At 35.3% G+C, this 12677-nt stretch overlaps 1 protein-coding gene across 2 annotated transcripts in view; it reads right to left on the minus strand.

Moving 5' to 3' along the window:
• CDC40 (cell division cycle 40) overlaps positions 1–12677 on the minus strand; it is a 51415-nt gene that overhangs the window by 22280 nt on the left and 16458 nt on the right. Inside the window, exons 2-4 of one of the 2 annotated variants that reach the window (XM_053664861.1) lie at positions 9348–9403; positions 9066–9195; positions 1143–1223 (exon numbers count right to left, since the gene is read on the minus strand). In XM_053664861.1, the coding sequence (XP_053520836.1) occupies positions 1143–1223; positions 9066–9162 (178 nt within the window). In that variant the 5' untranslated portion in view covers positions 9163–9195; positions 9348–9403. The remainder of the gene's footprint in view (positions 1–1142; positions 1224–9065; positions 9196–9347; positions 9404–12677) is intronic. The other variant, XM_037159011.2, reaches the window with a different exon arrangement.

Raw genomic sequence — 12677 nt, forward strand, 5'->3', positions numbered from 1 at the left:
TACACAATCCTTTTAATAAATCATAGACCTATATCAGTGAATTTTACCACTTTTTGAAATTCAGTAATTTAATATTGTTAAATAGTAATAAAGCTACTTTTGAAGGAATAAACTAAAATTTATCAGCTAAAAACTTAATTGAATTAAATTAAGTAATTAATAACTTATTTTGTTTACTTGTAATACAACAGCATAAAGTATCACAGGAATCTGGTATTTTTCTTAAGTGATCTCAATCCAAACTTGACATTTAACAACATAAACCTTAACAGTAAGAGGGAAAAGAGGAAAGAGGATGTTTCTGGACTGGGATTTGATCAGGAGACGGTGGCGCACTGTGCGTAGTCATTCAGTTGGAAATAGAAAGGTTCATGAGAGTCATAACCACAATGAACTGTTAACTGAGAATCTAGCTACATAAATATGTGGCTTGCAGAGGTCCAACTTAAAAAAAAAGCATATCTATAGTAATTCAAACTGATCATCTTTAGGCTGTGTGTTATAACAGGATCTTGTTAAAATTCACTTTAACAATAATCTAGCTTATACACTGAGGACAGCCTCATCATACAGGTCTGTAGCTACTAAGTGTCTTTGTGCAAATAGCACATTCTGTTTTTAATAAGCATTTTATAAAAAAAGATTCCAATGGGCCGATGAGCTTTATTCAAATTAGCATTCAGAATAACTCTGCCTTATAATAACACAAAATGAGTATGAGCGCAAATATGTATTTTAAAACATTCAATAACTGAACAACTGAAGCAATCTTCAAAGACAATCTCCACAATGAAATATGTTCTGCTCTGTTAAAATGTAGCTTGACATTTAGTGTTGACAAATAAACTGCTAAAGTCAGGTATACATTGATTATAATTTACTGAATGGTTTTAATGAGGCTGATGATGTGCCAAGTACTCACAACAAGTCCCCCAAACAGGTACCATTATCTTCCCTATAAGGTCACACACCTAGCACATGGCAAAAGCAAGCTCTAAAACTGTTAATAGTTCTAAACTGCAACACTACTGTCTCAACTTGAAAAAAAATCAAGAGCTAAATAAAACACTAGTTTTATTCCTATTGTCTAAAGTCAATCTGCAAGACAATAATTACAGATATATATAATTTCAAATAAATACCTTGATTTTTCTCAGCTTCTTCTACAGAACCAATATACTTAGTAGTCACTTGATTATCTAATGAAGGGTCCAACGCATAACCTAAAAGGAAAAAAGTACGAATTACTGACTCCATTTTTTGCCATTTACAATTTACTTTAATTCTATACAAATAAACTCACTTCACATTTTCTTCACCAGATGTCAAAAATACTCCTTAACTTAAGACCAATCCCTCTTTCATGAGCTGTGTTTCTATTCAGAAGAATTAACCCAAGTCTAGAGCTGTACCATGAATGACTTCAGTAGAGTATGAAGGGTCTTCTGGGCTAAAGCTAGCACATTGGTATTGTATTATTATTAAGATCCTTCCAGCCAAAATGTCCAACTGTAGTCTTAAATATTGGAAGAGCTTAAAAATACACACACATCACACATTAAAACGTTTAGAAACTTTTCTTATTTTTAAATTTTTTATTTATATTTAAAAAATATATTTTATTGATTATGCTATTACAGTTGTCCCAATTTTCTCACCTTTGCCCCTCTACCTGGTAGCCCCATTCCCTTCAGCAATCCCTCCCTGCTTAGTTCATGTCCATGGGTCATGCATATAAGTTCTTTGGCTTCTCCATTACCTGTACTGTTCTTAATACCCCCATCTATTTTGTACCTACCAATTCATGCTTCTTAATCCTTCCACCTTCCCCCCATATTTCCCCTTCCCCATCCCAACTGATAACCCTCCAAATGATCTCCGTACCTATGATTCTGTTCTATGCTTGTTTGCTTAGTTTGTTATTTGGATTCAATTGTTAATAGTTGTGAATTTATTGTCATTTAATTGTTCATAATTTGGATCTTATTTTTCTTATATAATTCCCTTTAGCATTTCAAATAATAATGGCTTGGTAATGATAAATTCCTTTAATTTTACCTTGTCTGAAAAACACTTTATCTGCCCTTCAATTCTACATGAAAGCTTTGCTGCATAGAGCAATCTTGGATGTACATCCTCGCCTTTCATGACTTCAAATACTTCTTTCCAGCCCCTTATTGACTGTAAGGTTTCTTTTGAGAAATCAGCTGAAAGTCTTAATGGGAACTCCTTTGTACATAACTCTCTGTTTTTCTTTTGTGGCTTTTAAGATTCTTTCTTTATCTTTAATTATTGGCCTTTTAATTATTATGTGTCTTCTTAGGAGTGGGCCTCTTTGCATCCATCTTGTTTGGGACTCTGTGCTTCCTGGACTTATATGTCTATTTTCTTCACCAAATTAGGGAAGTTTTCAATTTCTTGCTCTTCCTCTTCTCCTTCTGGCACCCGTATGATTCAGATGTTGGTATGTTTACAGATGTCCCACAGGTTCCTAAGCCTATCCTGGTTTAAAAAAAAATTCTTTTTTCTTCCTTCTGTTCTGATTGAATGCTTTTTCTTCCCTTGTGTTCCAAATCATTAATTTGATCCTTGGCTTTATCCACTCCACTGTTGGTACCCTATAGATTTTATTTCACATAATGCAATCTTCATTTCTGCCTGAGTCTTTTTTTTACGGTGTTATAGTACCCAATGAGTTCCTGGAGCATTCTGATGACCGACGTTTTTTTTTTTTTTACTTTTTTTTTTTATTTTTTTTTTATTTTTTTTTTTTTTTTTCCTCACCCCACCCCCCCCCCCCCTCTCCCCCCCCCCCCCCCCCTTTCCCCCCCCCCCCCCCCCTTTCCCCCCCCCCCCCCCCCCTGTTTTTTTTTTTTTTTTTTAAGGGTAACACTGCATCTGAGAGGTTGCTTGTCTCCATTTCATTTAGTTCTTTTTCTGGAGTTTTGCTCTGTTCTTTCATTTGAGTCTCATTTATCTCCTCTTTTTGGCAATCTCCCTGGTTTTGTTTTTGGGTATTAAGTAGAGCTGCCTTGACTCCCTGTCTTAGAGCACCTATTAAGCTGTACAGCACAGAGCCTTAGGTAACCTTGCCAAGGCAGGGTAACCCGTGTCACCACCCTGTTGCTGTGTGGGGGAGGGCTCAAAGGGGGCCAATGCTGCTGCCTGGCCTCTGGAGTCTAGCCTTGATAGAAGCTGTCTCCCCATTTCCACTTCACTTTCTCCCCATATGCCACTGGTGCCCTTCCAGCTGTTGCCCTGGCACTGAATCCCAGAAGGGATGGGTCTGTGTGAGTCCTTGTGTGCCCTTTAAGAAGATGCATTTTCTTCTGCTACCCTAACCCTCCTGGTTTTTATAGCCAGAAGTTATGGAGACTTATCTTCCTGGCACAGGGCCCTGGGCTAGACAGTCTGGACTGAGGCTGGGATCACCACTCCCCAAGGTATCCCTCCTGTTTTTATCCACCACATGTGGATACGGAACCACCCTTTCTTATCTCTGTGTCTCCGCACTTCTCCATGTCTCTGCCTCTCCTACCCATCTAGATGGCTGTGACTTCTTTAAATCCTTGACTGTCAGATTTCCACACAGCTCAATTTTCTGGCAATTCTGGGTGATAATGTTCTGTAGTGCAGCTTTATTTTTTTGCTATTGTTGTGCATGGAGGTGAGGCATATTTACTTAAGCCTCCATCTCAATTGGAAGTGCAGAAACTCTTCTTTTTTTAATAGATAATATCTGACTTAGTTATCAAATTATATAAACTATTAAATAATTTTTAAAAAGAATTATGATTTATATATAATCTAGCTATTATTTTGAAAATCCTATTCTGAGTAAAGACAGTGTGTCCTACCAGTTTTAAGACAATACATTTCTTCTTCATAAATCATTATTATTATTCCCCTGGTAAGAGAAGTAAGGGTATCAATTAGCATATGAATACACTCCTTCAACTGGAGATAAGAGTATTCGGTTACATACAAATGTGGTCTTCAATGGCTTATTGTAACTTAAGTGAAAAAAGTGTATACTAACTCGAATCAGTTTTTTCTTAAGTGGGGGTTGCTAGTATAATCAATGTTTGGTTAAGATCAATTTTAATAGAAACCTAGCATATTCACAAAAAGAACTAGATGATTAATCAATCTAGGGTTTAAAACCCATGCAAACAATCATAGAATACAGAATAGTTCTAGCCTATTTTTTTAAGGGTATATCTTAGTAGGTATAGGTATATCTTAGTAGGTATAGTTAACATTTAAATTTTTCAGCTAAAAATGAAAAGGACTGTCTTTAGAAAAGCATTTGTCATCAAACATACTTTCCAAACTAGCTAAGGATGTAAGTGCCCAATTCACCTTCATGAAAAGCTTAATATAGAACCAACCACCTGGCTATTAGCTCATTTGCATATAGGTTTTTTTGAGTATTTAAACATGCTCTTAGCCAGAGGAGAGCACTTGATGGCAGAAAAGCGATGGCAGAAAAGCAACTTCAGAATAAAATTTGTGAAATCACAGGCTTAAATCCCATGAGTTACTTTATCTTTCATCTCTGTGATATACAAAATAGTCTTCTGAAAATAATGTATTTTTTTAACCTCATCTGAGGACTTTTTTTCATTGCATAGAGAGAGAGAGAGAGAGAGACAGACAGACACATCAATGTGAGAGAGCAACATCATTGGTTGCCTCCCATATGCTTCCGGACTAGGGACCGAACCTGCAACCTTGGCATGTGCCCAGACCAGAGATTGAACCTGGAGCCTTTCAGTTTATGGGACAATGCTCCAACCAACTGAGCCACCACTGGCCAGGGCTAAATGATGTGGGTTTTTTTTTTTTTTAAATGAGACTAGATAAGGCTTATATAAAATTTAAACAAAATTCCCCAAGTTAAAAAATCCTCATTTCAATCATAAAAATGTATCTAGAATATAATCGTCTTGAAGGAAATTTATGTCTACATAAACAGTGTTGCAGTGTGTGTTTGGAGGAATGAAGTAGAAGGCAGAGAGGGAAGGCGACCCCTGGTCCTTCCTGTATGGACTGTGTAAGTACCAATCCCCAGCGCATCTGATCACAGTCTTATTTCTGAGAAAAGGAACCTGTGCTCCCCTTTTCCAACCTCTGCGGTAAAATCTTACTGCTACCATCACCATTACGCCTACTGCCCCCACCCCCAGGTAATTAGGGGTTAAGGGTGTGTTTCCTTTACAAGTAAGAGAAGTTAAATATTTAGCTGTATGTCCTACTAGAAGTCAGCTAGTGATAGAACAAGATGTAACTCTGACACTACGGAGTTTCAGTCCAATTCAGTTTCTACTACCCTATGTCTCAAATAAATGAATATATTTGCATTTTAGTTCTGAAATACTCTCACTTATCTTTCTGAAGCTTAGTCTCCATTTTATCTTTTTAATGAAGTTAATGCCTACTTTTTCATTTGTAGTCCATTTTGAAATGGCTGTCAATTTATTACTTATCCTTAAAATTATCAACCCTAACATCCTAACAGGTAAATGAGAGATAACTTTAAACAATTTGCAAAAGAATGGTGGTCACGAATACAGGCATACCTCTAAGATATTGTGGGCTCGGTTTCAGATACCACAATAAAGGAGCATTGCAATAAATCAAGTGATAAACTTGTGGAGGGTCTTTAATTTGTAAAAAATGCAAAATCTGTGAAGTACAATAAAACAAAGCACAATAAAATGAGGTAAGCCTATATATGTAAAAACCTTCAATCTTACTAGTGGCCCAAAAGAATAAAATTTTAACAGAGATATATTTTGTTTATCAAAAAAACAAAGAAAGAATGATCATAAGGCTCTCGGGTAAGGAGAAATAGGACTTTCATACGTGGCAGCATTCAGATGGGAGAATTCTTTTGGGGAGCAATTTGACAATATATAACAAATGCTTTAAAAACATTTATATTCTTAGTCCTACTTCTGACAATTCTCTTTAGAAAATAATGAGAAAAACTCAACGTTCTATGCACAATGATATTCACCATCACATTTTTAAAAAGCATGTTACTGCAATTTAATATATACATCACCACATTTTTAACAGTGAAAACTGGAACCAATTTGAAATTTAAATGATTCAAGAAAGTTTAATATAAATATCTTCATTCAGTAGAATATTTTTAAAATCATTTAAAGGTTAATAAAGAGTTTCTAGTACTGAAGTTAAAACTAAATTACTGATAACGACGGTGAAACTAAAGGCTTTTAAATTCTATCCTCCACTTCCATATACAGGTTTAGAGAAAATTTTGGGTGAACACAGAACAAAGGGAAGAAACCTCACTGAGAAGCCCCCAGGAAGACTAGGAAGGGAAGAGGTGGGAACCCAAGGAAAAAAGGGAGGGAAACAGGGCAAAAGAATCACACAAACCATGACAGACTGAGAAGTCAGAATAAATACTACAAGTAGGAGCCAAAAGCAAATCTGTAGAACCAGTAAATGGGACGATACAGCAAATAAGATTATCTTTACTGATAAGGGCCCTGCAGGCAAGTTTTGTGATAAACTAAATGTACAATGTGAATCTTCCAGAAATAATAAACTTAGATTATAACACTGCTACCACTAAACATGGCAACAAAGTATACCCCAGCAGAGTTACAGAGTGATATAACACTTAGGTATTCACGTGCCGTCTCCTTTTATGTCTTGCAGATAACACCAGTACAAGGTGTGCTCCTTGGTACTCTGCACATGAGGGAAGGCAACAGGAAAATCTCACAGCCTTACATTCTAAAGAGTGAAAGAATCACTCTCTGAATCACTGTCTGAGGTCAGACAAAAAATTTCTATGAGAAAACTGTATGACTTTTAAATCAATAGAAGCTATACTTGCTTAATACCTGGGGGATAAAAAAAAAAAGACTGCTAAACCTGAGACCGATTAACTATTTTATTAATTAAATTTCAAAGAAATTGCTTTCAGTTCTAAGATAATCATAAGGGAGACAAACTCTAATATTCTTTGTTTTGCAACTTTATTCTAAGTTGCCTTCTACAGAATAGCCACGTTCATTTTTTGTCTTAAATTCACTAAATAGTTCAACCTGTGCCCTAGCCCCACTCTCTCCCAACGGGAAAGGCAAACATCACCAGGCATTAAAAAAAAAAAGTAAGGTTGTTTCTGAACCCAGGTCTAAAGACAACTAAATAATTTTAAATGGTTACTCTTTTCTATAGGATAATTTAAGAAATTAGGTATCAATATAAGCTTACATGGACATTTTTTCCTGCCTTGTTTTAAAGTAGACGTAAGCTATCTAAATTATTGTTTAAGGCCCTTCTAAGGTCTAAGAAAATAAGCAAAGTCTTTAAATCTGTTTTATTACAGGCTAAGATACAATAACTTCAGGATGCAACAGAGTTAATTTTTATGCACTGCTTATATGCTTACACGGATCTCTTATACAAGCAATGGGCACAATGCATTTATAACATTTTGTTGAACTGGAAGTGTCAGTGAAGTCTTCTGGGATATTTTAGAGGGTCACAGTCACAGCTGTGATATTGGGCTCACGGTTAAGTCAATTATAAGCTCACTATGCTGAAATACAATCTAACAAGTGACAATCTTTCTACAAGTAGTTTTTAAGAATATACTTTGCTGAATAATTAAGACTGTATTAAACTTCTAAACTAATTTAGAAATGAATCTGTTTGCATCACTAAGTATTAGAAAAAAGTAATTTTCTAACATTAAAATATAATGTAAATTATGACACAATCAATGGATTATTATATAGCTCTTAAAACCAATAAGCTTTGAGACTCTAATGCTGAAAATGCTGATGATAAAATATTGAACAAAAAAGTGAAATGCAAAATATTCAGTTTAGAAATGTTACAGCTCTGTAGTACAAATATGAACATGAAAAAAGACCTGGAGGGACAAAGACCACAATGCTGAGAGTAGATCTTTTGGTACAGTGGGATTATGAGTACATTTTCTTTTCTTTTTCCTAAATGTCTACAATGTGTTTATATTACTTGTTAATGAAAGTAACTGTTATCAAAAAGCACCACTGAAAACATAATGTTGTTTAACTTTTTTTGGTCCTATCTTATAACAATGGAAATTAATGGTACATAGGACAGAAAGATTTGTTTAGAACTTTAAAAAAATCCAACAGCAAGAAACAAAAGGAGTTACTAGAATTCTAACTGCAAGGAAAAAATTTTAAAAAGACAATATTGCTGACATCTAAACTGTGATTATTAAACCTATTCTAAAAAAATTCAGTTTTCTTTTTCAATTACTCTTTTGAGAAAAATATCAGCCCAAGTACTTAATTCATAAAAAGGATCACAACTACAACAGCTGTAACTCATTCACTTTGTAAGCCCACCCCTATTAAAAAACTCTTTAAAGCAGAAGCTGATCAGTGTGTCTGTCAAACTGCAGGTGTGGATTACAGGAAGCGAAAGGAAAGGCAGCACCAAATAGGGACAAACCTGGTAAACGTGACCAGGACCCTGATTTGCTGAACTCGCAGCAAGGACATCATGAAGACCAGCTTCTCTTAGAGAGGATAGCTAGCCCTGTGGATGCACATGAACCTTTTTTATATTTTGCCATTGATAGTTGGTGATTATTTTACACAATATATTTCTGGCCATTCTATTTCCTGACGCCCTTCAGTGATCAACAGAAAATTTTTCAGTGATAAGATTTGAGAAACAGAGTAAGGTCAACTAGTCTATACAATAAAACATGTAACCTCTTAATCTATCCTGTCATTTACTAACTTCAATAGCAATCTGCATATAATGGACATTCAATATCAAGTACAATGACAGAGAATATTTTGTTTTTAAGACCAGAGAATGTTTCTAGTACTCAGAAATCATGGTAGATTTAGAATGACAATGAAAAATATTAGTTTACCTTCCCATTTGTATAATTATTTATAGATGTGTATTAGAAAAACACAATACCCTTTTTGAGTGGTATTGTGTTTTCTTACACACCCCCCCACTTCTAATAAAGTCAAACTTGAAACTATAAGTCTAATCAATCACCTTACCATATGTGGCAAAAGTTCTTCTTTGCTGTTCAAACATAAAATCATTGATATGAGCTGGTTCGGCATATCCAGAAAGCATATTTCTAGGGGCAGCCATTTGCTGTGTCCTAAAGGGATTTTCTGGTCCAAACTGTAATGTTATTTTAAAAAAAGAAGAAGAAAAGAAAAAAACTTAAACTCTGAGTACATAAAGATAGAATTACTAGGATAATATATAGTGTATAACGTATTTTCAACTTGAAATCATCAGGGGCTGAATAACCTAATTGGGAGCATGCTCACCCCACTTAGCTCAGGGCTGCATACAGGGAGATGGCTGATGAGGACAGTCTGTCGACCTGAGGGCAGAAGGAGAGGAATCTAGCTCATCCAAGTCTACATGTGGCTTTTAAATTTAAATTAATTAAAACATTCAGTTCCTCACTCACACTAGGCACATTTCAACAGCTCAAAGGCCATGTGTGGTTATTGGCTACTATATTTCCATTACAACAGGAAGTTCTATTTGACAGTGTTTCTCTAGATAACTGAGACTTACTATAGTTTTGTTTAAACTATGATGTGGCCAGGTTGGGGTAACTTTTATAGGAATAATGGCACCATGATGTAATTAAAAAACCACATATTTCTCCTCGACTAGATTATGAATTCTTCAAAGGCAGAGACTCAGAATCCTCAAAACTTACCACGGTGCCTGGAATACAGAAAGCACTAATAAAAGAAAGATTAATCAGAATACCATTGAGGGCAGAAGACAGTAAAATAGACAATAAAAGTAAAGTGCTTGAAAAAGTCTCCAGGAAGCCCTGGTTGGTATGGCTCAGTGGACTGAGTGCCAGCTTGCAAACCAAAAGGCCACTGGTTTGAATCCTAGTCAGGGCACATACCTGGGTTGTGGGCTGGGTGCCCAGTTGAGGGCATGTGAGAGGCAACCAATCCATGTATCTCTTACATATCCACATTTCTCTCCCTCTCTTTTCCCCTCCCTTCTCCTTACTCTAAAAATAAGTAAGTAAAATCTTTAACAACAAAAGAAAAAGTCTGAAGGAAGAGACATTACAACTGTAAATAAAATTTCTCCACTCTGAAAAGTCAAACTATGAAAGTCTACACAGAATAGCACCATTATTACCCATTTGTTTATAATGCTTTCTTTCAGTTTCCAGAATGGCCTTCCAAATGTTATTTAATTTGTACAAAAATCCTGTAAAGTTAGAGAAGTATCTGCATTCTCATATTAGAAATGAAGATAAAGGTCAAATATGATGCATTTCACCTGCCTTAGAGCCAATTGTTTTATTAATTAGAAGAACCAGGGCTAGAAGAAATCCTAATCTAGCATTCTATTACACAATATTCCTTAAACATACAACCATAGCCTCTAGCTTAAAAAGAAGTTATTGGGAAAATTCCACTCTTTTCCTTTTTTGTTTTTAAATAAAGAATAAAATGAACCTCCCACTTTGGAAATAATGCAATCAGATATGATATTTTTATTTGAACTCTGGAAGGTCTACTGTCAAGATGACACACACTGACATTAGAGCACCTTAGGGCACTGGCATTAGAAACCACATTTCCTACGATATATACCAAGAGCCGTCAATATAAAGTTATTCATCTTCTTTTAACCAGAATGTTGCCTCCTCTAAATATCAATATTATATCATGCACAAAAATCTACATTTAAAGAGTGTTGGATTTGTCTATTTTTTCTGCTTAAGAAAATTAATAATAATATTCTTTATCAATAGCTTCCATTTTAAAATGATTCAATCTTAAAGTATCTCATTCATATATAAAGCTTTTATTACTGTTTATCTAAATTAAAATAAAGGAGAATACAAGATGTTGTAGTCCAGGTTAGCTTTTCCTGCGCTGCTGGGGGAAACAAAGGGGAGAAAGAGTAGAAATCTAGATTGCTGAATGCTGGGATTTTCAGTTAACTTCATTCAGTCGTGAACTTTATTACAAAACAAGAAACATCCGTAAAATTCAAGACAATAAAATGATTTGAAAGTTTCCTAGATGCTCCACCTGCTATAGTTAGCTACCATCTGCATAGCTACATGTGATTATTTCTAAAACAGTAATATCCCCACTACTCTTATTTTTACTTCTATCACATATAATAAACTGCCAATCATAATTATAATTTCCATTTGAAAGTAGAAAATACAATTTCCATAGTCTTGTTTCATTAAGATTTTACAAATGGAGAACAATTATTCTATAGGCCATACATATCAAACTGGCTCCAATTTGTAAAGAAAAATTCTCAGTGTTAAAGAACTTTGATTTCTATACAAATAAAGATCCATATATTACAGTTAAGTATATCTAATGTGGTATTATTCCTAACTCAGTCTAAAAACTTAAACACCCTTTTGTTTTTTAAAGTATATTTTATTGACTATGCTATTACAGTTTTGTCCTGATTCTGCCCCTTTGCCTCCCTCCGCCCAACAATCCCCACACCTTTGTTCATGTCCACGAATCATGTGTGTAAGTTCTTTGGCTACTCCATTTGCTATGCTGTATTTTCCATCCCCATGGCTATTCTGTACCTACCTATCTGTACATTTTAATCCCCTCACCTCTTCACCCATTCTCCCCTCTCATCCGCCATCCACCAAAAGGTTCTCCGTATCCATGATTCTATATCTGTTCTTAATTGTTCAGTTTGTTTTTCAGATTCAATTGTGTTTTTTTAAAATGTATTGTTGTTCAGTTACAGTTATCCTGTCTTTTTCCCCCTTGCTCGCCCCAACACCATTACCCCCACTCCCAGTCAGTCGCCCCCACTTGTCCGTGCCTATGAGTCCTCTATTTGTGATCTTTTGCTTGCCCCTTTCCCTGCTATCCCCCTCCCCCACACCTCTGGTCACTGTCAGTTTGTTCTGTTTCCAACTATTGATAGATATATAATTTTTGCCATTTTATTGTTCATGTTTTGATCTTCTTTTTCTTAAATAAGTCCCTTTAACATTTCATACAATAATGGTTTGGTGATGGTGAACTCCTTCAGTTTTTTCTTGTCTGGGAAACTCTATCTCCCCTTAGATTCTAAATTGATAGCCTTGCTAAGTAGAGCAATCTTGGTTATAGATCCCTTCTTTTCATGACTCTGAATATTTCTCCCCAAACTCTTCTGGCCTGCAAAATTTCTTTTGAGAAATCAGCTGATAGTCTTATGGGAATTCCAATGTAAATAATTAACTTCTTTTCTTTTGCAGCTTTTAAGATTCTGTCTTTAACCTTTGGTATTTCAATTATCATGCATCTTGGAGTGGGCGTCTTTGCATCCACCTGGTTTGGGACCCTTCCTGCACTTACATGTCTATTTCCTTCACTAATTATGGGACATTTTCTTTATTTTTTCAAACAGGTTTCCAATTTCTTGCTCTTTCTCTCTCCCTCTGGCAACCCTATGATGTGAATGTTGGACTTCTTCAAGTTGTCCCAGAGGCTGCTTATACTATCCTCATATTTTCAGGTTCTTTTTTCTACTTCTTGTTCTGACTGGGTGTTTTTGCTTCCTTATATTCCACATCTTTGATTTGATTTTTGATTTTATCCATTCTACTGTTGTCCCCTATAAATTGTTCTTTG

The sequence above is a fragment of the Artibeus jamaicensis genome, unplaced genomic scaffold (assembly GCF_021234435.1).
Source record: "Artibeus jamaicensis isolate MK-2021 breed Jamaican fruit bat unplaced genomic scaffold, CSHL_Jam_final contig_387, whole genome shotgun sequence".
Lineage (NCBI taxonomy): Eukaryota > Metazoa > Chordata > Mammalia > Chiroptera > Phyllostomidae > Artibeus > Artibeus jamaicensis.